At 41.2% G+C, this 27,416-nt stretch overlaps 1 protein-coding gene across 4 annotated transcripts in view; it reads right to left on the reverse strand.

Annotated features, from left to right (window-relative positions):
* Positions 1–2,374: 2,374 nt before the first annotated feature.
* Positions 2,375–27,416, reverse strand: part of ZNF652 (zinc finger protein 652) — a 67,669-nt gene continuing 42,627 nt past the window's right edge. For 2 of the 4 annotated variants that reach the window (XM_024742165.1, XM_024742156.1), the window contains 5 exons: positions 23,012–24,171; positions 20,291–20,438; positions 19,816–19,931; positions 19,206–19,350; positions 11,010–11,521 (listed from right to left, as the gene is read on the reverse strand). In XM_024742165.1, coding sequence (XP_024597933.1) covers positions 11,010–11,521; positions 19,206–19,350; positions 19,816–19,931; positions 20,291–20,438; positions 23,012–23,914 — 1,824 coding nt within the window. In that variant the 5' untranslated portion in view covers positions 23,915–24,171. Of the gene's footprint in view, positions 11,522–19,205; positions 19,351–19,815; positions 19,932–20,290; positions 20,439–23,011; positions 24,172–24,394; positions 25,075–27,416 lie in introns of those variants that run through there. The other 2 variants (XM_024742175.1, XM_024742183.1) reach the window with 2 other exon arrangements.

Genomic DNA, 27,416 nt, shown 5'->3' on the forward strand with positions numbered 1-27,416 from the left:
TAAACCCAGGCAGTACCTAACCCAGGAAGTTCTGGGAACACAGAAGAGCAGGCCAGAAATCTGGGTGGAGGGCAATTCTGAAATGGTGGCATTCTTGATGAAATCAGCTGTGGACATGAGGAAACCCTCCTTCCTCTCTAAGTCCACGGTTGCTGAATAGGGATTGGAAATAGAAGTAGCAGGGTTACACACGAGCTAAAACTGTTACTTCGTCATGCCCCCCAAAGTTCTTGCATAACGGACTGTGCAAAGTTAGAAGCTCTTAGTAACTGTTAGACCTGAATCTGAGGGCGTTTCCAGGTTATCTTATTGCTGTGTAACAAACCACCCTAAATCTTAGTGGTTTCTAACAAAAATCATTTATTTCTGGTGATTCTTTGGGTTGGTTGGGCAGTTACTCTGCTGGCGTTACCTGGGCTCTTAAGCATGCGTTTAGTTGGAGTGTCAGCTGAACTGAAGGGTCTGCGATGGCCTCAACCACGTGCCTGGAACCTTGACAGGGACAGCTGGGACCTCTTCTCTCCACGCAGTTTCTCATCAGTCAGTGGTCTCACCTGAGCTTCCTCAGTCAGTGACGTTCCAAGAGAATTAAAGGCAGAAGCTGCACAGGCTTCAGGACTTGCAACGTTATTTCCCCACATTCTATTGGTCAAAGAATTCCTAAGACCGGCCCAGATTCAAGGGAGCTGAGAATGGCCACACTTCTTACTGGGAGTTTAATGGAAGGAGGGGCAAGGACAGACTACAAAAGGGTGTGGACACAAGGAGGCGTGACTCATCGAGGATCATTGTACCGGCAGTGGGTTAGAGGCCCCATGAGACAGGACTGACTGCAGTGCGCCCAGGATTTGACCTGTCTCGCTGCAGGGCACCGGAATGAGAGATGGCTAATCTGTGCAGGGAGCTTCAGAGTTTGGACCAAGGCAGAAATAGAAACACGTAAGACTTAAAATGTTAGAAGATCCAGTTAAAACAACCCGATTCTGTAGGAAATTGAATTCAAGCTGCTGCTGGAATAAAATAATACACATATACACTGCTTTAGGAAAAGATTCTTCAAACTGCAGGTAGGGCGTAGTGGGTCTTAAAACTAATTTAGTAGTTCACGATCAGCATTTAAAAAATAGAATAGAGGGCTTCCCTGGTGGCGCAGTGGTTGAGAGTCCGCCTGCCGATGCGGGGGACGCGGGTTCGTGCCCCGGTCCGGGAAGATCCCACATGCCGCGGAGCGGCTGGGCCCGTGAGCCATGGCCGCTGAGCCTGCGCGTCCAGAGCCTGTGCTCCGCAACGGGAGAGGCCACAACAGTGAGAGGTCCGCGTACCGCAAAAAAAAAAAAAAAAAAAGAATAGAAAATATCAAAGTGCAGCACAAAGATATTTTTCTTGGATTTTTAATTCACTTGTATAAATAAATTCATAGATATGTATATTGGATAGCCAAGTAATGAGAAAATACATTTCTTACTATGGGTCACAGCCAAAGTTTGAAAGCCACTGATTTAGTATACACTGGGGTAGGGGGAATATCTACTTTATATTCATGAAAAAAGTGTGTTAACATCAGCATCTAGTCAGAGTTACAAGATGATAAAGAATAAGAATGGTAATTCTATGATTTGGGCAGTTTTGTTCCGTTCTAAGAGGTTTGAAACAAAAGGAACCTTGAACAAGATTTCCTTTCTATGTGCTTAACTCCCTCACTGGAATCCTTAGACAGAAAGAAACGGTGGAATTCTGAGCTTGAAAGGCTCGATGGAAAATAGTTGATCCTCCAGTGGCTACAGTAATAGCTCTGAGGGCAAGCCTCACTGCTGGAGAATTATTTACTTGTTTGTTGTCAGGTTTCCTCCACTGGAACACGGGCTCCATGAGAGCAGGGGCTGTGTCTTGTTCACGGCTGAACCCCCGGTGGCCAGGTCAGGGCCCAATACATGTTAGGCACTCCATAAACATTTGTGGAGTAAACAAACGAGTGCACGAATTAATGGGAATAGGGGAAGGAAAAGGAGCCTCATCCAAGTGCCCCATTGTATAATCACTGCTTTTCACTGAGCGTACTTTGTAAGCGCTTTCCATCGGTCTTCTTTTTCTTCAAACTGATTCAGAACCCAATCATGATCCTTTTTTTCAAATACCGTTTTCTAGGATATGTTCAGGTTATCGTTCAGCTACACGGAGTGGTGTTACTGAAACCATCAGCACTGAGCCAGGCAGCCCAGAATGAAAGAGAACTAATCACTCTTGAAAACGTTACCCTTCATAAAGAGGTCAGCAGGATTTGTGGGCTGGCCAGCCTATTATGAGGACTGTCACATGAGGATAAGGAAGGAAGAAATGAAGAAATACACACGATGGATATGACTACTTTTTTTTTTTTTTTTAACTGTGAACATTAGCATTAAGTTGGTTACCGTACACATCCAAAGGCCCAGCATCTCAGAAATATCATGAAGTGGCACACCTTGTACCAGAGTCTCGTAAGAATAAAATAAACAATGCTACATCAAGTGGTTAAAAATACACAGAAAAGTAGTTTTAACAGTCTATAAATTTTTTATACTTAAAATCATGATTGAGTTGAAATTAAAAAGTGCATTTCAATTGCTAAAAAAAAACATTGGCACAGTTAACACAAGGGGGGAGTCAGTACATCGAGGGATCTGACAGGATAGTGGAATACAGCGGACTCAGGGAAGCTGGGCAAGTTTGGAGACTCAGGAGGGAAGCTTGGTTCCCCCTCACTACGGTTCCCTGGGGCGAAGCAGCTCTCCTCTCCCCAGTATCTTTCCCATCTTACGAGATCCTGTCCTATTACCTGTCACCTCCCCAACTGAAAGACTCCTCTAAACTTCTTTGCAGCACGAGAGGTACCTGTCCTACATGAGTCCACCTTCACCTTCAATTGCGTCCTCACAGAGGTAGGAGAGGGGCACTGCCCTCTTCTGGACTTGACACAAGTACCCCAGCTACGTGGCCTTAATCCTTATGACCTAGCAGGCAGAACAGGGACCAAGCAGCTTCTGTTTTGTCAAACTCCTTTGGACAAATGTTCAACATTCAACAACAAGCTTTGTAAACCTAACGCTGAACAATTCCTGGCAAGCAAACTGGATTTTTTTCTTTAAGAAAAGAGGAAAAGTGCAAGTGATTTCAGTACTGTTGGGGAAAACAAAAATAAAGACAGACAAGTTACACCTGGCCCCCCTGTTACCTAAACCAATCCCAGCTTCAGTTTTGTTTTTTGCCAAGTGCTGGGGTTACAAGTGGATGCCTCTATCTGTCTGTATTGCTCAGGGTCAGACTTGACTGGGGAAAAAGGGCCAGGCAGGTATCTGTTTGCAAGGCCATTCCAGGTACAAATGCCTCCTGGCTCTACGGGCTAAACAGGGTCTGGTGTTTCCTCTGGGTTGACTACTGACCTGCCTCTTGTGAGGAAGGTGCTGCTATGAGCACAAACAAAACTCACGGTCAGAGAGCCGATGAGGGTTAGGAGCCCTAAGACAAGTAACTGACACAGCGGGAACACACACTGGATTCTAACCGGGAGGAGCGGCTGCTGCAGGGGACTCCCTGCAGGTCAGGACACAGGGCTGACCCTGCTGACTTGGTCCCTGCCGTAACAGACATCTGCTTGGAGCAGAGAAGGTAAGAAGCACTTCCTCATTCAGACTCCAGAGCTACCCCTGCCGCTCGTGTCCTTCTCAGAGATGTAATGGTCCCGCGCTGGCGGTGGGACTTGGGAGAAAAGAAGCAAGGAGGGTGGCCTTCCTGCTCTGCGTTTAGCACACAACGGATCCCCCATGGGAAGGTTCTGGCTTTCGATCTCTGGCACCAATATGTAAAAAGGCTAATTCAGATGCCTGGTCCACAAGGACCTCTGACCCACATATCAACCTTTGTTTCCATCATGAAGGCTGAGCACTTAGTAATAAGGGAAATTGTCTTAAAAACCGAGATCTATAAATAAATATTGAGCCTAGAGAGAATGTTCTATAAGAGACTTAAAAGCGGGATCTTTCTTTAGAAGGCAAGAATAAAGAAGCTAAAGTATTTTGTTGCCCCCTTGTGGACAAAGCCAGTACTGCTGGTGGAGCAGAAACACGCTGCCCATGTCAAGAGGAAGATGTATGTTCAAACACATGGAAGATTGAGAAGAAGTCATCTGCTTTTCAGAGGCTGCAGAGATATGGTTGGGGATACAACTTCAGCAGTAAACACCAAAACTATGCCACACAGTTTCTTTCTTTTTTACTTTTGGAACAAGTCGAATGAGTTGAATAATGAAGCACAGAAAAGGTATTTCTAGGATAGGCTGGAGCTTCTAAAAGAACAAAATATTTCCCACCAACTTCTGAATGCGATTAATCGCAGCCTCAAGTCCTATGCAGAATGTGAGTTGATGTCTCTGGCCTTGTGATCACACGGTCCCTCTTCACCTGTAAAAGTCAGGTAAGAAGGAAGCTGTGTTTGTTCGGAGGAGCTGGATAGTTAGAAACAACTTGATTCTTTGGCACATCCGCTATAGAGACAGGCTCTTTGGTTGATCAAAACCAACAATGCAAGTTCCAGATTTCCTTCCAAAGTTAAGCAAAATTCAGCTCCTACCCCTTCTTGCCCCATCCCCAAAATCATTTTCAATTAATTTGTAACATCGCTGACCTCACCAGGGAAGCTCAAATAGTGTGAAACTAGAAAGCGGAGGAGATACTTCTTAGAGGCAAAGGCCCTTTGATACTTGTGCCAAACGTCTCCTACGTACAAAGACATGAAACAAGCCAACAGTCTGTCTCAGGGATGTGGCTCCTCAGGTGTGAGCGCCCCCCCCTCCCCCGCTCCCCGCACGGCTCCCACTGCTGTACTGCCTGAGAGTCCCAGGAGAAAAGCCACAGATTCAAAGTGGTTACTTTAGGTAGCCAGTTACCACCTAAAAGAGGCAAACTTCTAGGTCTGGGGACTATCAAGGCATACTAAAGCAAGAAGATTTCAAACAACAAGAAACTCTTGTCACTTATTTCTGTAGAAATCTACTTTTTGCATTTTGTAAACAAGTATTCCCATTCCAAACAGCCAGTGACATCTTCAACTGTCTTGAATGTATCCATTATCAAACATAAGCATTCTCACACTGTCACACTACCCCACCAATAACGTACTGTCGCCAGATAAAAGGAACAAGAATTTATTAACAGCTGCCTTCTTAGACTCCCACGTCACGTGGTGGTTAGTTAGCCTTGAAAACCTGAGTATCAGTATTATCAACTTTAAGGAAAGGGGCATGACGTCTTAAGTCAGAAAGGAAAAATTTCGACTAAGGCCAAAATAGCTTTCATTCACTTAAAAAAAAAAGCAATCTAATTTCCTCATTTTAATGAGGTCTGTTTGTCTTCAGTTTGGGAGGAGAACTGAAAGGGAGCCGGACACCTGTACGCAGCACGAACTGCGGTTCTGACCGTGAAAGATGAGCCAATCGCTACAATGTTTTATCAATAAGGTGCTCATATCACACGGAGAACACACTGAAACCTCCTTTTTATGACATCCTTCATATACTACGTATCAACAATATTTTAAAAATTAATTAGATGTGAACAAGTAGAAGAGAGTAACCGGAAGTTTCTGAGGGACAGAAGGATGAGAGAGGCAGATCAAAAATCAGTAAAGGACTTCGGATAAACCCAGAGAGCACTTTTAAATTGATTTGACTAAAATAACATTATGGGTACAACCTGGCCAAATGTTTCTCGAAGAGAGAGAGCGTATCAGAACAGGGCATAGCAAGAGCAGCAATCTGGATCCCTTAATCAGAAAGGGGAGGCATTTCAGGAAGACTAAGATGAGAAAAAGATGTTCAAAAGAGATACTCAATGACCTTTAATTTGAAAGGAACATCTACTTTCTGGTGAAAGAAAGGAACACGAGCAGTTAAGATAAGGATAAAGCCTTTCATCACTAGAGATGTAATACGTGAAGAAATAAGATATAAATAAAAGTTTAAAATGTAATCTAAAAGTGACATGGGGGAACAAAACAGAAATACATAAAAAATTCACATCCAAGGTTTTAGAGCTAGTTTGTAGAGACAAATCAATTGGAATAAGAGTGAGTTCCAATACTCATGGACGATGAATAATCAGAGGTAGGATTTAGATCAGGAAAAGAATGTTCCATGATGCTGGCTTTTTGAAGGCACTCAAGAACAGAGTGAGAGAGACTGAAGCTGCAGTGAGATAATACAGGACTAGTGAGAGATGTACACTCACTAATCTGTCATAAGGAAATAAAAACAACTCCAGGAACATTATGACAAGACATGTATTATCAAGTTATACACAGAGTCTAATAAGGTAGAAATCCGCTTTGTAAGTAGCTTCTTGCAACAATATAGCTTCTACTTAGGGAATGAGAAAGAGAAGTTTGTTTTCCCGATATGCAATTCTGCAAAATAGTTTAATGAAAAATTTGATAAGTGGTACATTATCTAGTTCCTTAAACAAATTTACTGAGGCTAAAGCTTCAAAGCTGGGACAACCAAGGAGTTTGATTTTCCTTTGAATCTTGCAAAACCTATCCTCTAAGACAAAAAGATCTGATCACAAAGTCTATAAAAAGTCTAGAGAGTATAAAAGTACAGAACTATGAAAGTAGATATATCGATGGCAACTTTTATGGCTTCCATAGAAAGTGTAGAGAGGATCTCTGGTTTGCTTTATCGAGGTAGTGTCCAGGGTTGGAAGGTCATTGTTATTTGTTATAAACACTACAGATGACAGAAGCAGGTTAGCTAGGGTGTTGCTAGTACATAATAATGCCAGTATCTCTAGTGGCTCATGACCTTTCATTCCCGAAAAAAATGATCTTTTGGGAAATTTCCTATCTTGGTTTAGGTAAATGAAAATTAAAACCCAATATTTACTTGCTCAATTTTATAGTCTGAAGAATTCCAAGTTAGTTGATTTTTGTAATGGGAGAGAGTTGATAAAATTCTTAGGTGTAACTTATCCCTTTTTCATCAAATACTTCCCATACAGTCTGGAACAGCATCGAAATGTTCATCGTGTGGATCAGCGATGTAATAAAAGTTGTCTCTTCTATGCAGTAGCTCAAACAGATGGGTTTCTCTAACTTTAGTTTTCTTCTCTCGCTCTCTCTCTCTCTTTTTAAACATTAAAACCCCACCTACTACCATTCTGTGTCTCACTAACGGAAATCTTCAAGATGTGGTAAATATAATACACGTCTGCAATGGATTTCTATTTCTGCTTGATTTTCTTAAGATTTAAAACTTCCAGTGAAGTAAAAATTAAGCTAAACAAGCATATCCGTTCAAGAAACATAAAAAGTGAAAAAAATTTCAAGAAGTAGAAAAAGTGTACAAGTATCTCTTCAGAGTATTTTGCCTCCAGTTAGTATACAAGGGACAATCAAGTTATAGGGAGCATTCTAACCACAATGAAAAGGTACTTTCAACCAATGTAGTTTTAAAAAAGACGGTACAACTGTGGTAATATCCACGCTCAGTCATTAATTTAGAACGGTTAATGGAAAAACGGTAGACTGTAAAAGTATACATAACTGATTTGCAAAGGTTACTTTGAACTACTGTAGTAAAGTTTTATGTGGAGACTTCCCTGCTTGCTAAAAATAAGGATCAAATCACAAATATACACGGAAAGGAAGCCACGTGCTTTTAAACCGTTCATCTTATCTTCTTCATTCAGATGTAAAATCTGACTCAGTATGAGCCCGCCCCACTCAATTTGAGAAAGCAACAAGCAGCCTTTCATTCAGGCTAAGGAAGAGTTTATATTTGAATGATACATCTGTGAGAAAAGAATAGGAAAGTGCAAAAAAAATTCAAAAAGCAATAGCAACTCAAGCTGGGAATTTTCAAGTAAGTCTTAACTCTAGCGACGACACAAGCCTTTGAAGACAGTAAAATTAAGTCAGGAGAAACAGCCTCAATTTGGTATCTATATAATGCTGAAATGTGGCCTTTGCTGTCTTTAAAATTTAAGTACAGATAAGGGCTGAGAACTCAAACTCCTCCACAGTTCTTTTTTTCATAAACAGATAACAAGTAGTTAATAAGTTTTGAATAAGTCACAGGGTGCTGTACTATAGGCGGGAGGGAACACACCATATATAAATGCAACTTTTATTTTAGTAAAGGACCCCAATCAAAATTTTAACCCTGAGTTTGAGTCTTAAGCGTGTTAAACCTGATGCACGTATACGTTTAAGGCTTAATTCTTCAGTCCTTCTATTCAGAAGCATTAATGGTATGAATATTCTTAATGCATTTCATTAGGCATATGTAATATGACACTGGTGAGGAGTCGTTATATTCTGAGCAGTTTTCCCGAAGACCACAAACCCCAAGTCAGGGAGGGTATGCTTATCTAGGGAAAAAAAGTTGGAAGTTTCCAGATTGTTCCACAATACATTTCACTAAGAAATGTATTGTTTGACAGTGCTGATTTTTAAAAAAAGATAATCCTTTCTTTGCTTCTGTTAAGGGTGGTGGTGATTATTTGCTTAATATTGGTTTTCCTATGTAGTAGATATTTTCTTATGGCTATATTCACTTGAATGGAAAATCAAATATGACTACCTGAATCTTCCAGTGTGTCTTTATAGTACACCTCATAAAATGGTTGATTCAATGGTCTCAAGTCTAGAATTCAGAACTGCTGCCCAATATTGTAAATTTATTTAGAACAAAATAAGGTATAACCAATTAACTAAGCTGTAATTTACATCTTAAACATCATTTTAATATTACAAGCTTGGACATGAAATAATGGTATGTCCACACATATACCACACATGGTATATCCACAAACTTGTCATGGAACGCCAAGGAGACTGTGTAAATAAGGGGAGGCAGCCACTAAAGATATAACAGTCATAAATAAGGAATTAACTTTTCTTACTGGTTTGGGTACTTGAGTGTTCAAAGAATGTATACAAATATTTAATACCACATTCCTTAGAAGTTACATCCAGAAACAGGAAAAGTATGTCTTGAGATACTTTTCCGCCTCATTCCCAAATTCTCCTATGCTCATTATAGAAGACAAAGGCAGTAATCAGAAGGAAAAAATCTGGAAATATTAAACCAAAAAGCTAACAGAGAATGCGATATTTTAAAAATAGGGACTTAACCTCAATAGAAAGAGTTCCAGTTTTCCTACCACAGAGCTAATCAGCCAGAAAAAGTGCTGTAAGTCTATCTGCACACTTAATATTAAAAATAAAAAAATAAATAAAAGTCAGGGTTCTGATTCAGGCAAAGATTTAAAACCTTGAGGAAAGAAAAATGAAGAAATTTCAAGATTAAAAAAATAAGAGAGAGAGAGAGAGAGGGGCGGGGGGGAGAAAGAAAGACCTCGCTTTGAAACTCAGTTCGCTGAGATGAAAAATTACAAAACTTTTATCTACACTGAGTCTGGATAAATGTGATCAGTTAAATATAACCAATCTGTCAGCCCTTCTGTTCAGCCTTTCTTATAATGAGCTCCTGACTGACCATGCTCTTTAGAAGTTACCCAAACTCTTTCAAACCTGCCCCATTTGCGGCTCTCCTTATCACCAAGAAGGCTGCTATCACATCATCGCTTGCAGAGGACAGGGCAGCAAAACGTCATTTTCTCTCTCTCACCACAATTTAAACTGTGTCAGAATAGCTCGAAGTTGTGACTACATCCATGGATAGAAGAGACATTTTAAAAGTCATAACCAATTTGTGTTCTTATCCAAATTTCTCAGCCGCTATCAGGCAACACCACGTTTGTGATTTTAGTGTACTATTTTATCTTTTTGTGACAATTAGAAAAATAAAGCAACCTTAAAGTGAGCAGTGTATTAGGAGACTTCAGTTGGTCGTCCCACAGAGGCTGAACCTGAACACATTTCTGGGGGAAGCGAGACGTGACTGAGAGGAAACAGCCTCCGCCACCTCCTCCTCTTGACGGCGAACGGCTTTACTCAGATTTTCAAAACAGGCCAGCTTCAGGTGACCTCCCTGGAAAAGGCTCAACCCTCTGCAAATCATTCCATTCAACGTACTAACTGAGCCGAACGAAACACGGAGGACACAGCATGTCCGTGAGCCTAACAGGCCCCCGAGTGTTAAGCAGAGATTAAAAAACTACCAAGGACTTATGCCAAATTCCGAAAGCAAAACCTCATTTTCGCAGTAACCTGGTCTGGAGACCCTTTCAGATACATCTAGTCTCTGAAGCACCTTTGAGTTGTACGGATGTAAGAATAACTTTGAACTATAGAAGTTATATGCATCTTTAAGAATCACATTTTGATGATTATAAAAATTTTTTCTATTTTACAACATAGGTCCAGCTACACTGAAAAAATTACACTGCTTATTGAAATACATTTCATTTTAGAAACAGACTACTAAAGAAGTCTATACAAAAACTCTAAAATAATTTCTGTAGTAAAATAAAGAGTGCATTAGGAGAGCTACACAAAGAAGAAAATTTCTGTCTTTCTCTATAATGCTTGATATACTGTGAAACATGGCTAGCTCAACTCTGAAGCCAGCACCAAAAGCTGAAAAGAATGTTACAATACACAGTGATACAATTAATGCTCTGGATTAATGTCACAGCCTTCCCGATTAGTACAAAGGAAACCAGGCCTGTCCCCTCTTTGAGGAGAAGTCCAGGATATAAAAGCAAGCATACCTCATCAGCTGATATGAAATTATAAAATTCCACAAGTCTGAGTATTTGAAATTTATAAAAGTCACCAGAAAATGCAAGCAAATTGGGCTTTAGTTCGGTGGTTCCCTGGTTCGACAGTTCCCTCCGTGAGCTCAGGGTCTTCTCGTCCACTCCCTCGGATGTGCTGATTCACCAAGACAATGACAGAGCTCTTGGTGGAGGCTGAGGAGAGTCTGACAGCTACAGAAACGCTCACCGACCCCCACTCTGCAAACTCACACCGGGGCACGGAACTCGCGGAGAACACATTTAAGGAGATGGATGTTAGTGATGCTGGGCTGAACTGTTCTTCTCTGCCAGGTGCCGCAGAAAGGTGTCCTCACCCTGGCCCCTGTTATTTAAAGGCTCGCTCTTAAAGAGAGCTGGAGGTGGGGGGAGGTGAGGGACCGGGGGGATAGGAAGGTGGTGTGGGTGGTGAGGGTGTGCGTGGATGTGCAGGTGCGAGAAGGGGTGGGGCATGGGCCGAGGCGTTAGCGTGCTGACGGGGTTCATGCTGATGGGAGGGGCGGGGGTCGTGGGGGTGCTCCCCACAGAAGGAACTGGGGTGGCCGGGGAGGTTGTGAGTGGGATCTGGACAGCAGGCGGCACGTTCACGGGGCTGGTCACCCGAAAGCACTTCTCTTTGTGGGCCTTAAGCATGTTGGAGAAGCGGAACCGCTGGCCGCACACATCACACGGATAGGGCTTCTCGCCTGTATGAGTTCTGCGGTGCCTCTTCATGTTGGGGCGGCTGGTGAAGCTTTTGCCACAGATTTCACAGATAAAGGGTTTCTCTCCTGAGACGAACACAGACACAAAAACAGGATTAACACACTAGGCGGCAAGTATGTGCCCCAGCTATTCCTCATACCAAAAAAGGAGGTTACCACTCCTCTCCCTTATGGCATATTATATTCTAGTAGTCATAAAAGAGTTCCCCAAAGTTGGGACTTAACAAAAAGGAGCAGATACAACTAAAACTTACTTACAACCTACCATCTGGGCTTGGTTAAAAGAACAAGAAAGGCTTCTACAGTAGTGATCTTCCACATCCTACAGGAAGAAGTGTTCAAATGGCTTTCCTGTGTTCCAGGGAACCAAGCCCACAGATGAGTCTCTGCCTCTAAGCATAGGCGAGCCGATCTGTGAGCAATTTCTGACATTCCAACCCAGAGTAGGACTTTGCTGAAAATGTCTTGTGGAGGACATACGTCTCCGCACGTCTACTCGAACATAATCCTTAGAATGCAGCTGACGCTTTGCTATCTGGGGAAATTCTGGACTGACTCACCCTACAACACAGATTTCGCACCACAGTGTTTCTCTGCAGGCGGCTCTCCGTTACGTGGGGCTGTCTGCACACCTGAAGAGCGCTCAGTGGTCCTGGCGCCAGACTACTTATATGCCCCCAAGAAATTCTGACCATCAAGAATGTCCCCACACCATTGCCAAATGCCCATGGGTGTGGGGATGGTTGAGCGGCAGGCTACCGTTCTTGGTGGAGAACCACTGGGGAAATGAGCCAAAAAGGAAACAAAACCCCCTAGCTCTAAGGGCACTTAGGGAGGAAATTAGGTCTGGGTTCTAAGGGCTTAATTTTTAAACTTCCTAACTTTCCTTTGGACTTACTGCTTAGTTCTATGCTATGTCTGCCTGCCTCTCTCCCCAGGCCACAGGGAGAAACAAAATGATGTTTGGACACACACGTCCATGGTCACTGCATCCAGAATGCTGTGGTGCGGTGCGGAATACCTGTCCACGTGTGCTTCAGCGACCATGTGCTTGTATTTAGCAATTCCTTCACCAATGCTCAGTGTATGTCGCTTGTATCTCGACTGTAGCTCCTGCTATAAGAGTTTGCTCTCACTTCAATGATTACTCCCTCTGTTTCTAACAGGTGTCCTTATTCTACTCTGTATAAATAAGAGCTGTTGTGTATGGAGTCTTAGTGCGTGCTTGGCACTGTTCTAATCCCTTGACACCTTATTAACCTCTGGTGATCCTCACAGCCTTATGAGGTAGGTACGCTATTATCCCTATTTTACTGATGAGGAAATTAAGAAACTTGCTGGAGGTTCTACAGTCAGTGGAGAGGCAGGATTTAAAACTCTGCAGTCTGGCGCCAGACACGTAACACAACGGCGCTTCACACCTCAACGTCTTGTGCATTCCTGAACACACAAAGGAATGTTATTTTCTTACTGTTTTCCTCCACTTTGGGACTCCTTTTAACACTATGCGCAAACTCCCCTTTATCCATGTTGTAGTCCTTATTTCTTCTCTCTGCCTTTGAAAACTGACATCTCCTGTTGCCTCCTTCCATGGGAGCCAGACTTTTCCTCACTTCCCATGAGAGACTGAATCGAACCATCAGGAGGGATCAGTTTTCTCCATGGTTACCGGTACTATTTGCTGACTATAATATTTCTTTTATCTTCCTACCTTTCATTATTCAATCACTGCCACTGCTAGGCTCTTCACTATGATTCATACTCATCTTTCTAGATAAATTCTGTACTGGCTCGTGTTCCTTCCTTTTAATCCATTTCCTCCAATTAAAAACTTCAAATTCTATGTTAAATGGAATTGATTAAATCAGTTGTGGTAACGCCCATCTAATGGAGAGTGCTATTAAAAACAATATTATAAAAGTATAGAAATGTAGTTATTAACATGAAAATCTATAATCTGTTATCTATAGTCTATTAAGTAAAACAAGCAAGTTATGAACACGTACGCACGGTATTATCCATTTTTAATGAAAAATACGTGTAGGAACATATGGAAAGAAATAAAACAAATGTTACCGGTGATCATCTCTAGATAATGGGATTATGAGTGACATTTTACTCTATTTTTGATGCTTATATGTACTTCCTGTTTTCTAAAATAAACATGATTTACTTGTATAATAAAATGTTTTAAAAGCACACCTGTTTGATAACCTATCAATCCCCTTGACCCCTTCCTCCTTGACTTCATTGCTAACAGCCATGCGGAACCAGAGCCTAAGGACCTAATGTTTGAATTGTTAGTCTAATACAAGCAAACATTCTCCACTTAATTCACTAATCACTTCCTAGGTTCACTAGACACTTTATTCATTGATAGTTTACTTAATGTATGGACATGTAACTTTCTGTTATGTGCTCAAACCTGGATCCAGTCCTGGATCTCTCTCATCATCCATCTCTCATTTGTAGTCTTCTAGGCTATAATGATTTGCCGCAGAAAGACTAAGAACTGTTAGAACTGGCCTACCATAAATCCATGTATTCAAATTTAAATGGGTCCTTTTAACTACTTAGTCATCTTTTATCCATTTCTTGATGTCCTACCAAGTTTTCCACATTTGTTACTCAGACATAAACCCACAATCCCACCCAACTCTAACTCTCATTATTCATTAGGCCCTATCTCCTAACTGTGCTAATGACTGATGGTAAGGTTTCCCTGAAACCTCAAGGTAAGATTACAATGAGGCTGAAACAAGGAAAAATCAAAATGTAACATTTGAAATCAACCACCTGCACAATGTCCCACCTTAAGGAAGTGCTAGTAAATGGGTGGCTGGAGGAGATACTAACAGCTAAGTCCTTAGGTAACTAGAAAGCACATATGTCGATACATCTTATGATGTAACCTAACTGTTACATACAGATAAAGCTAACCTAATTATAAGAAACGGTACTGTAATGAGTCTGAAGAACGCACATAATAAATGAAGACAGAATCTGCAGGGAAGATAGAAAGAGCAAGAATTCGGCTACTTAGCTGTCTATTGAACTTTCAAAGGAAAAAGTGATCTGGCCAATGAACACAAGCACCCCAGTCTGCTTATGAATATCCTGGAGCAGCATCAGAAATCTGTGTATCTATATATCTGGCCTACCATCACGTTACAATCGTTCACCTGGATTACTGCAATGTCCACCCGACTGGCTTCACCATCTCTATTCTTGCTCCCCACCCTCCAATCCACTCTCCACACTGTAGCCAGAGCGACCTTTCAGATGTGTCACGTTCTGCTTAAAGCCACCGAAGAACGTCCCACTGTCCTCAGAATAAAGCTCAAACTTTTCTACATGGCTCATTCTGTGATGCAGTACTTGCTTACTGCTCTCCGGTATCGTGTCTTATTATACTCCCTGCCTCCCCTCCTCCCCCAATCCATCAAACTCTAACCAACTTCATTTAGTTGTACTTACTGTGCTCTCATCACCAAACCACTGTTAGGCCTTGCCTGTCTATCACCCCAACGTGACTATAAGCTCTGTGAATCTAGGGACTATTTCAGTCTTGTTCGCTACAGTAGCCCCGTTTAGTAGATTCTTGATTAATATTTATAAATAAATATTAGTTAATTCTAAGACATGCATTTCCCCCCAAATATTTACATCTGTGAAACTGACATATACCATAACGATCGGTGACGTGTCATTCTTTAATTTGCAGCATTTTCTTAGCGATACATAAATGAGGTTTGTCTTAAAACTGATGGCTTCTTGGATTCCATGAAGGATGGTACTCACAATTAAGATCACTCAATTACCTTCCTTTGCTGTAATTTTCTGTCCCTGATGATCTTGTGATTATAATTTAGCTTCTCATATAAATTTATTTTAGGCAAAGAATATTCAGACCAAAGAACATAAGAGTTCGGAAGCACTTGTCACTCACTCAGGCTTTTCACTGTAAATTAGCAACTTTATTTATATATTATTCAGATTGTTTAGCACAGATCAATCCCTCTGACCCTCATCTGCTTGGGTACACTGACAAATTCTGGAAGCTGAGAACCAGACTCTGGGATGGTGCTTTTTGCCCTCATGATGTCCTGCGTATCCCTCCATTTTATTACTTGCTTCATTAAATTTGTATCAGAGTAACTAAGTATGTGTTTCTGGAGTCAGACTGCCTTGGACAAGTTCTTTACTCTCTGAGCCTCATCTGAAAAATGAAGATAATAATAATAGGTTATTGCGGTAAGTTAGAAATTCGAGGAAAGTGCTTAGAACAGTATTTGGTACGTGGCAGACATTCCGTGCATTTTAGTGCTGCTATTATCATCATCATCATCATCACTACCGCTGGACTGTAAGCTCCTTGAGGGCAAAAAGCAGGTCATAATTCATCCTGTATCCCTCGGCACTTAGCACTGTGCCTGGTACAAAGAGAATCAACAATTATTCTATGTTGAACTCACCCCATGTCCACACCATCCCAGGAAACCCTGCCTGAGGGCTGGTCGGCTTCCCTAGATAAGATCTACCTCACTTCTCTTTTAACTGCAAAGAAACAGCCCAATCAGTGTCAGTTCCTGCAATGGCCTTAACCCCCACCAAAACATACACTAAATGTGGTTTCATCCAGCCTTAAAAGACGTATCCCTTTTCTTCTTTAGAAGCTAACCCTTCTCGGATCCTTTCAGGTACTATTGTAATCCTTATTTAGTACCAAGGAACCAGAGGCCCACAGGGGTTGCATAATTCACTTAAGGTCACACTGCTAGTGAGCGGCAGAGCCAGGTGTGTCCAACTCCACCATCCAGCGCTTTCCCAGTGTGATCATTACAAACAATACTAAAAGGCAGATACAAACCAGGGAAAAGGATTTTAATATCGGTGTTAGACAAGCTCCCATATATATAAATATACACAAAGAGCTATATATATAAAGAGCTATCATAAACAATAAGAAGAAGCCAAACACTGCAATGGCAAGATGAATACAGAAAAGGCACGAGCAATTCAGAAAAGAAAGTATACTGATACGCAACGAGCATATGAAAAAGAATGTTCAAATTAACACAGTAAGAAACCACTTTTCACCGATTAATTCAACCATGATTTTATTTAGCATTGGACAGGGTTGGGAAAATGGGTATTTTCACGTGCAGCTGGTAAGAGTGTACGTGGATGGCTATTTTGCAATACATACCACCAAGTCTTAAAACTATACACATCCCTTTGACCTAATAATCCCATTTCTAGGGATTTATCCTAAGTAAATAATCATGGCTGTGTTAGCCACAAAGTTGTTTGTCACAGTATTATTTATAACAGTAGAAAAATTGGAAACAGAAACCATCTAAATGTCCAAAAGGGAACTGGCTAAATAAAATAGAGATAACATCCTTAACAGGACCACTGTAAAGGTTGTACTGATTAAATGAGATAATGTATGTAAAGTATTTAAGATAGTACTCAGCATATATGTGCATAATAAATGATGGCTATTATTACAGCAAGTTTATAAGAAGGACTATTATACAACCATTAAAATGATATTACTGTTAATGACATTATACAGTAAAATAAAAAGCAGGTTGTAACAGAGCGTAAAGACCCAATTTTTGTTTCGTTACTATATACATGAACGTATAAACACCTATGCATAGTATCTATACGTATATTAAGAAACTATAGAATTAAAAAAATATGTGCTAAAGTGTTAACAGTAGTCACCTCTCATTGATAAGATTATAGATCATTTCAATTTTCATATTTTCTAATATACTTTAATAAGTATGTACTACTACTTTTAATGAGAAAAATAAAAACTTAAGTGAATTTAGGTGGCTGTACTCCTTTAGAGGAAACAGGGAATGTTCAGCTTGCCTATTTGGTCAAAGAAGAATACTTAACATAAAGTTTTATTCAACTTACACATTAATCACAAAATGTACACTTCAGTTTCATATTATGGACATTCAAGGGCCTGAAGAAAGAAAGAAGGACAAAGGGGAAAGAAGAAAGAGTAAGAAACGCAGGAGGAGAAGGAGAGAGGGGGGACCCGGGAGGAAGAAGCACAGGGAGACGGCAGAAAGGAGAAGGTGAGCGCAGAGGCTTAAGTGGTGGAGGTTCCTTCCAATCTTGCGACAAACGTTTACTGGGCATCTACTATGTGCCAAGCACCGTGTGTAAATATGACACGGCTTCTGCCTTCAAAAAAACTTATTTTCTGTCTAGTTCCATAGTTTCCTGCTGAATTAACAGAAAACTGCACCCTAAATGCTACTCAGAACTAAAAGCCTATCCAAGAGCCACCAGATTTTAAGAGGAGAATTTGTTAAAATACTCTGACATATCCTGCTATCCACTTAGGCTTCAAAGTTATCACTACCTTTTGAGATGTAATTTACGTAAACTCCTCTCATGGCTCTTCCTCTGGCTTATTCCTTGAAATCAGAGGTCCTGCTCCGAATGGGAAAGAAGCCCACCAGGCAGGTGTTTTTCTTTGGACTTAATAGAGATGGGAACTACAGAGGCGCAGCTACGGGCAGAACTTTCTCACCACTAGTTAAGCAGGCTAAGGAAGATATGTCTTGTGGTTCTTTCTGGCTCTGCTACTCTGTAGACTAACAGAACCTAGAGTCCTGTGATTAGATTTTATTTAGAAACTTGAAATATGTTTCACACTGTTCAATTTGTGCCAAGACAGCTAATTCCAGAGCATCAAGATAAGACAGACGTACAATGCCCCAGTGTTTACAGGGGGCTATTATTCTAACTAGCTTCCTGGAGGCTGTATGATCCAATGCTTTCAAGACTCAAATCGACGCTATGAAGCATATACCTCTGAAAACACAATGTAGTTAAAATACTACTTAAACTCATTTGATGGATGTGTTCGTAAAAAGTAGTGAATTTTGGTAAATAAAATCCAACCAAACTTTAAGAATATTGAGAGGGTATCCTATTAAAAACAATGTCCTCAGGGACTTCCCTGGTGGTGCAGTGGATAAGAATCCATCTGCCAATGCAGGGAACACAGGTTTGAGCCCCGGTCCAGGACGATCCCACATGCCTCGGGGCAACTCAGCCCGTGCGCCACAACTACTGAGCCTGCGCTCTAGAGCCCACAAGCCACAACTACCGAGCCCACGTGCCACAACTACTGAAGCCCGTGCGCCTAGAGCCCGTGCTCCGCAACAAGAGAAGCCACTGAAATGAGAAGCCCGCGCGCCTAGAGCCCGTGCTCCGCAACAAGAGAAGCCACTGCAATGAAAAGCCCGCACAGCGCAAAAGAGAAGCCCCCGCTCACGGCAACTAGAGAAAGCCCGCTCGCGGCAATGAAGACCTTAACGCAGCCAAAAATAAAATAAATAAATAAAACCCCCCAAAAAATGGCCTCCATTTTTTAAAGACCCAGAACCCTTTCCTTAGAAAAATAACATAGACACATATGCAAAACAATTTTCATATAATTTCAGGAGATCCTGTGTCCCAAATAAAGAGTCCATCATCTTGAAGGAACCCACAGTTAAAAGGCACTAACAATCCTTTTTTAAATAAATAAAATTATGAAAGCCTAACTTTTCGGTATTATAAATTTGTATTTTTATATATCAGGTTTATTTAAAGCGGAATTTGCACTTAGAATGCAGACTCGTGGCTTAGAACTTTAAGTAAACAGACTCACAGGTGATCATTAACAAGTGCTTGAGACATATCTGTACCTTTCCCAAGAAATTCTTACCAGTGTGTGTTTTCATGTGTTCGTCGAAGTACTGCTTCATGTTGAAATCCTTGCCACACCACTGGCACATGAACTGTTTGTGCCCAATGTGGATGCTCATGTGGGAGCGTAGCTGGTACTTGTACTGAAACCTTTCGTCACAGTTCTGCATTGGACACAGTGGAGATTTTTGAGTGCCAAGCATAGCAGCTTTACCTGCGCCCACCCTACATAGCCTGAGATCAGGTATATTTTTCATACTCAAAATAGAACCTGCTTGTGTCAACTATTTGGCTCTGCTATATTTCCGTAGCTGAGTTATAATAAAAGGGAAAATTTCCCAAATAATTATCCCTGAAGTATATCTAACTTCTCTGAATTACTGAGAAAAGTAAAATGACTCGTCACGTGTTATTCCCAAACTTAACCTGATCTAAGTGAGTTAACTCTGCGTTAAAAATGACCGCTCTCTATCCAGCAGTGAGATAACGCAACGCTCAGAGCACGGGTCTGACGGCTCTGTGGAAACGCAGCCTTGTGCCTCGCACGAGGCACGCCTCTCTCCCACGGCTCACCACGTCAACGCAAGCCAGCCCCCACGCCTGGGCCTGGTGGGCAGCGCGCGCCTTACCTCGCATCTGAAGGGCTTCTCTCCAGAGTGCTGCAAGGAGTGCACCTTGAGTGACATACTGCGTTTGAATGACTTTCCACAGGTTTCACAGGTAAATGGCATGTCTTTCGTGTGTGCTGCAACACAGAATGCACTTATGCTCAAAAACAGTCCACCAAAGGGCTCAAATGGGAAAAGAGATATGTCCTACTGTAAGGCGGTCCTGCCATCTTAATTGATGGTTCTCTAATCTGTGAGGCTTTAACGGCAAAGTTCTGAAGGAAAAAATAACCACGTTGAAAAGAAACCTGGGTGTGGAAGACTCTACCATCCAATTTGGTGATGCTTACCGAAGACACGTTGTATTTAGTTTCAACAAGTCAAAACTGATTCAAATAAGGCAGTTCCTCATATCCTGCCCAATCCAAAGTATAAAACACACCAAAAAACAAGGGAAAATTATAGGTGTACGAGAAAAGCAACAGAAAAGACTTACCAACCATGTGTTTCCGTACGTGAGCCATGGTATAGAATTTCTTCTCACAAATTTCACAGGAAAATTTCTTTTCTGCATATCCATGGACGATCTTGATATGTTCGTGAAGGGACCAGAGTTTCTTGAATGATTTATTACAGGAAACACACTGAGCAGGATAAATAGAAATAATCTTTATTTATAGGAGCTTCCAGAAAGCCACGCCTGCTGACTGGCAGCTGAAATGGGTGTGCCTTATTATTATTATTATTATTTGGCCAAGCTGCACAGCTTGCAGGATCTTAGTTCTCCTGACCAGGGACGGATTGAACCTGGGACACGGCAGTGAAAGTGCCGAGTCCTAACTACTGGACCACCAGGGAAGTCCCATGAAACGGGTGTGCTTTAGATTTGTGGCACAGGCCAGAATCCAAAACAAATCCACAGAGTCCAGATTCCAACACCAACGTCCTTGTGTTCTATTTTCCAAGATGAATTTTTTTAGAGACACTTTGGGAGTATGAAGACAATGGCAAAACGTAAGGCAAAAAGAAAGTTCCACTAATGTCAAAGAACTGACTGAATTAGCATTATACCTTTGAAAAGAACCTTCAAGTTTTTTTTTTTTAATATATGGATTACCAAGAGCAGCTGTTTCCTACACGTGGGTTACTATGCAGTTAATACGTGTTTACCAGAGAATACAAACTAATTTTAGATTAACATAAATAAAAACAAGATAAAGCGTACATTAATGGTTATATATCTGTAGAAATATACCAATGTTTTTGTAGCTTAGAGAATGCATTTGGAGCCTTCATTGACACAGATTATTGAGATTTTATTATATTTTCCCAAATCTAATTTTCTCTATTAAACATTCCCCCCTGACAGAATTTAATATGACCCCTCAGCTGTTGGTCTCATCCTCCCTTTTCCCGGGGAGCCCAGCTCCAGATCTCTCACATAGGCATCTGTAGGAGACACAGGCGGTCCTGCCTAGTTCCCTGTACTATGGATCATCACTAGTCTAGGCTATCATAACATGTGTCAAAATAAAATACTTCTGGTTAAAAGCAATATTAGGAAGTTCTAGGTAACCATCGGACTCTGGGATGCTGAAGGGAGCAAGCTGTTATTCACTGTAAAAAAAGATCTCTGAACACATTATCCCTTCAGGAAACAAGGACTCTGAGAAGAGTCACAGAGATAAGCCTCTGGTTGGATACTGCTCGAGAGAAGGACAGACAACTCCTATAAGCTATTTTGTAGGGCACAGTTTTAATTTTTACTTGTTACCAGGTCATCAGGATTAGAAACGCAAGAAGAGTTCCTTTAGCAGAATCCACAAAACCTAAATACAAGTTTAAATGAAATTATGGTGAGGAATAGTGAAGAAAGTCACACACGAAAAGGATTTATTAAATATTTTCTGTACTTAATGAAGCAAATTTAAGTAAAAAAAACAAACAAACTATATAAACATCAAGATCAAGATATACCTTTTTCAGCAACGAATCATTACAGAACTAAGTTTGACCCCTAGGGTGCAGCACAGCATTGCACTCCTTTTGGCCTGAACTGTTGCAACCAATTCAGAACCAGGCCCTGGGCACCAGTAGTTATTGGAGGGTAGGCACCATGATCCAGTCTTCTTTTATTTACCAAGCGTGTCAGAGATCAAGTCACAACTGACAAATCAAAAAGCAGTGAATTTTTAGCAAATATAATTTATATTTTTAAAAAAAACCTCTTTAGAGTAAAGCAATGATCGTGGTTGTCCATTAAAAGCAAGAAAGAAATGTGAAAAATAAGGAGCGCTCCAAATCAGGAGTATTCCAAGAAACACACTGAAACAAAACAATTTCATCTTCTAAAAGAAGTTTAGCTTAAACATGGTACAAGAAATTTCTATTTCACGTATCTTTTGGAGACATTAATAGACTTACCTTTTATGAATATTCATTAATATGCATTCACACGTGCAAACCGACACAGCTCAACATAATATAATTCACTCAGCAAGATATAATTAGCGCACTTCTTAACCTATCACAATACAGTCCTTTCAAGGACTAGCCTGGTTTGAATACCATGTTTTGTTACCTTAACAATACCGCACAGTAGCATTATATAACCCTACTGCCAGGTGGGCAACATTTTCAACCAGCTCAGCCTCGTTTAAAGTCTGCATATTCCCATGGGCTGAGCCTCTTGACAAATTTAGTGTTGTCATCTCTCCACTGGTAAAAGCAAACTCACTCCTGGAGATCTTCCATTTCCACCAGTCTGATTCATTATGGTTTTTGTCCCCATCAGCTACACTAGCATCTGGCATCCTTTCAAACCTTAGAAAAGGACCTCTCTCTACTCCTGACCTTTACTTGATATCTCCCACCTTGACAGAGAAGATGCCAGAATGAATTATATTACACGTCTTACAAGAGTAAATCTCCGTGCAAAGTCGGTGTTGACTTTACCTCCTTGTCAATCACCTATAACAGATCCCCCTTCCAATGTACCTGGGTTCCCGCTAGTCCAGCGTCAGTTAAATTTAATGCTTTTGCAAGAAAATGTTAAGGCTGCTTTTGAAAAGACCAAAGCAGGGGCTTTCAAAAAGATAAGTTGGTGAAAACTGTCCCTTCGGCCTCTATTGTATTTATTCTCTGGGGCAGATACCAGGTGAGTGTGAACAGCCAGGTTCTATCCTGGAAAGTTTGCCCTCTTGGTGATGAAACCTACCTGAATGTTTTTTTCACAGTCTGTTTGCTGGTGAAGGGACAGCTCACTTTCCAGGACAAACTTCTTGCCACACTTATCACAAATCTGCATGCGCCTATGAGTGACGTTCATGTGCTTCTCCAGGTACCAGCGAGTATTAAACACCCTGGGGCACTTCTCACAGGTCAGAGTCTCTTTCTCTTCACACTTAGCTTTCTGGACTGGCGCTTTGGGCTCCTTTGCGGCCCGCTTCTTACGCTTAGGTGGCTCTACACTCTTCCTACGACCTCTTGTAGCTCTGGGAGTAGGGGAAGTGGCAGCTGCGGCAACAGAGGCAGCTCTCCTCGTTCTCCTTTGGGTAACGCTGACTTTCTCCACTATCTTCTCCTTCTTCTTCTGCCTTTCGTTTTCTCCATAGTCATTACTGTCATCCGTGGCCTCTTCCTCACTCTCTTCCTCTTCCTCCTCACTGCTTGTCTTAAGAACAGGAGTCTCTTTGGACTGAGAAGAGACACCCTTTTCCCCTTTAGATACATTTAATGTTTGATTATTAAGGTTTACCTCCACTATGATCTGCTCCCTTTTGTAGGAGACTTCCTCCTCCTCCTCCTCTTCTGTGTCATCAGAATTCTCCCGGTCTTCTTTCACAGCATGCACGTCAGACACTGCTCTTGTCTCCCTGAAATACGGCTGCTCCTCTGTTTCATGGAGATGTGGTTTGCTCATCTTGGTGTCCACTAACACAGAATAAGGACTTCCTGATTCCCTTTTGTACACTTTGGTGGACAGGTCAAGCTCCTGGTTGGCACCATGATAAAAGGTAGATGGCACTTGACCACGACGGCTATCTTCTTGTGCCATCCCTGCTACATGCACAGCACAGTTTTCAACCAGCTCCTGACAAGAACTGACTGTGTGGCTCATTGGTAAGTGGCCTAATTTATGAAGCAGTTCAGACTGTAGAGAAATAGCTTTAAAACAGGGTAATTATTAAGACTCAAACCCTTTTCCATCCACAAAGAATCACTCAGATGAAAAAAAAGGTATTCCTGGAACCTGTGTGCAATTCTTCCAGTGTTGCAGCACCAAAGCATAAGTCAAAAGGTTTGGTATTATGGCAAGAGCGGAGCACTAGTGATTTTTCTTTTGAAGAAAGCTGCAAATGACGTGGAGCATCTTATCTGCAAAGAAAAGCAAAGACAAAAAAGATCAGATATCTCTTGTTTCCTTCTTATAGCATGTACTGACATCATACAACAAACATATCTCAAAATGATTAAACTCTTTAGATATACAATTCTTTATCCTGCTTAAATGGCTCATTGTGGGCCATCATTTTACTGGGTTACATGAATTCAACAAACATTCTGTTAGAATGTAAATTCTAAGACAGCAGGAGTTTACCTGTCCAGTTCACTGAGGTATTCTTAGAGCTTAGCACAGTGACGACCAGCACTTAGTAGGTGTTCAGTGTATATCTGATGACTAAGTGAATATCTGTTTTTGCACGGCATTCATTATCCTGGACGTACTGACATGGCAGAATATATGGTCTGTGTCCCCAAGGAGTTTACAGTCCAGTTACACAATATGTGTTGTCCATGAAACATGTAAGGACCTTATGCTGGCTGGTTTTCTTTTCAATATCAGTCACCACCATCCACCACGGTGAGAGCTCATGGAACAAAGGTAGTAGTGGGCTAGGCACTGTGGACCAGGAAAATAAAGCAGCTAATTGACAACTACAGAAGAGAGAGAAATGTCACTGGCCTTAAATAATTTATAATCTAGGTATAGATATCATTGTTTTCAGGTTTCTTAGAGTAATTTCAGAGTTGCTAAGTATTTTTAAATTTGTTCTATGCATGGCTCTCTAGATCCACTCAATGACCAGGTGATTTTTCATGTGTCAGTTGAACAGAAGTCTAAATTCTAAGAAACAGTAACCATAAGGTTGACATGGCTCCAAGGAAAATAAAACCATCCATTAAAAAAAAAAGATGAGAAAGGCACATAATTTGCTTTGTGACATACCTCACATTGCCGCTTAGCCAACCAGCTAACCTCTGAGTCATAAGAATGTCACTGCAAGCACATACCCTATCTAATTGACAAAAGGAAGGAAACTAGTATTTTCTGAATACCTGCTATGTGCACAGAATTGTAAAGGTGCTCATTATTTATTATTTTTAGTTAATATTCACTACAAAACTTTGGGGTTGATTTTTTTTTTTTTTTTTTTTTTTTTGGACCAGGGAAGCCCTGGGGTTGATTTTTAAACTTATTTTAAATTTTTTTATCAAAGTAATCACTCAAAAAAATCATACATAGTTTTACAAGTCAAATATACTGCAAGGTTTATGAAAAAGCAGCCATCCTCTGCCTGCTCCATCCCATCTGAGTCCCATAACTGAGACAAAAGTGTTCCTTTTAGCTGTTCCTCTTCCCCTTCCCCTTGTATTCTTCTTCTTTTTTAAACATTTATTATTTTTTTTTAAATTTTAATTTATTTTTTATACAGCAGGTTGTTATTAGCCATCCATTTTATACACATCAGTGTATACATGTCAATCCCAGTCTCCCAGATGATTTATGTTTCTGTTTTTGTGCCAGGACCATACTGTCTTGATTACTGTAGCTTTGTAGTATAGTCTGAAGTCAGGGAGTCTGACTCCTTCAGCTCCATCTTTTTCCCTCAAGACTGCTTTGGCTATTCGGGGTCTTTTGTGTCTCCATACAAATTTTAAGATTTTTTTGTTCTAGTTCTGTAAAAAATGCCATTGGTAATTTGATAGGAATTGCACTGAATCTGCAGATTGCTTTGGGTAGTATAGTCATTTTCACAATATTGATGCATCCAATCCAAGAACATGGTATATGTCTCCATCTGTTGGTATCATTTTTAATTTCTTCCATCAGTGTCTTATAGTTTTCTGCATACAGGTCTTTTGTCTTCCTAGGTATGTTTATTCTTTTCTTTTTTTTCTAAATTTATTTGTTATTTATTTTTATTTTTGGCTGTGTTGGGTCTTTGTTGCTGTGTGTGGGCTTCTCACTGCAGTGGCTTCTCTTGTTGCGGAGCACAGGCTCTAGGTGCGTGGGCTTCAGTAGTTGTGACACGCGGGCTCAGCAGTTGTGGTCCACAAGCTCTAGTGCACAAGCTCAGTAGTTGTGGCGCACAGATTTAGTTGCTCCATGGCATGTGGGATCTCCTGGGCCAGGGCTTGAACCCGTGCCCCTGCCTAGGCAGGCGGATTCTTAACCACTACGCCACCAGGGAAGCCTCGGTAGGTTTATTCTTAGGTATTTTATTCTTTTTGTTGCAATGGACTGTTTAGCCTCCATGTGCTTGTGTTTATTACGTTTTTGTTTTCCCTGTAATTCATCTTTTTTTAAAAATTAATTAACTTTTTTGGCTGCCTTGGGTCTTTGTTGCTGTGCGCGGGCTTTCTCTAGTTGCGGCAAGTGGGGGCTACTCTTCGTTGCAGTTCGCGGGCTTCTTGTTGGTTGGCGTCTCTTGTTGCAGAGCATGGGCTTTAGGTGCATGGGCTTCAGTAGTTGTGGTATTTGGGCTCAGCAGTTTTGGCTCGCGGGCTCTAGAGCGCAGGCTCCATCGTTGTGGCACACGGGCTTAGTTGCTCCGTGGCACGTGGGATCTTCCCGGACCAGGGCTCGAACCCGTGTCCCCTGCACTGGCAGGTGGATTCCTAACCACTGTGCCACCAAGGAAGTCCTGTAATTCATTTCTAATCTCATAGCGTTGTGGTCCGAAAAGATGCTTGACATGATTTCAGTTTTCTTAAATTTACTGTGGCTTGATTTGTGACCCAAGATGTGATCTATCCTGAAGAATGTTCCATGCGCACTTGAGAAGAAAGTGTAATCTGCTGTTTCTGGACGGAATGTCCTATAAATATCAATTAAATCTATCTGGTCAATTGTGTCATTTAAAGCTTCTGTTTCCTTATTTATTTTCATTTTGGATGATCTGTCCATTGGTGTAAGTGAGGTGTTAAAGTCCCCCACTGTTATTGTGTTACTGTCGATTTCCTCTTTTAGAGCTGTTAGCAGTTGCCTTATGTATTGAGGTGCACCTATGTTGGGTGCATATATATTTATAATTGTTACGTCTTCTTCTTGGATTGATCCCTTGACCATTATGTAGTGTCCTTCCTTGTCTCTTGTAACATTCTTTATTTTAAAGTCTATTTTATCTGATAGAAGTATTGCTACTCCAGCTTTCTTTTGATTTCCATTTGCATGGAATATCTTTTTTCATCCCCTCACTTTCAGTCTGTATGTGTCCCTAGGTCTGAAGTGGGTCTCCTGTAGACAGCATATAGATGGGTCTTGTTTTTGTATCCATTCAGCAAGCCTGTGTCTTTTGGTTGGAGCATTTAATCCATTCACGTTTAAGGTAATTATC

Source organism: Neophocaena asiaeorientalis, unplaced genomic scaffold, assembly GCF_003031525.2.
Source record: "Neophocaena asiaeorientalis asiaeorientalis breed wild unplaced genomic scaffold, Neophocaena_asiaeorientalis_V1.1 scaffold1, whole genome shotgun sequence".
NCBI lineage: Eukaryota > Metazoa > Chordata > Mammalia > Artiodactyla > Phocoenidae > Neophocaena > Neophocaena asiaeorientalis.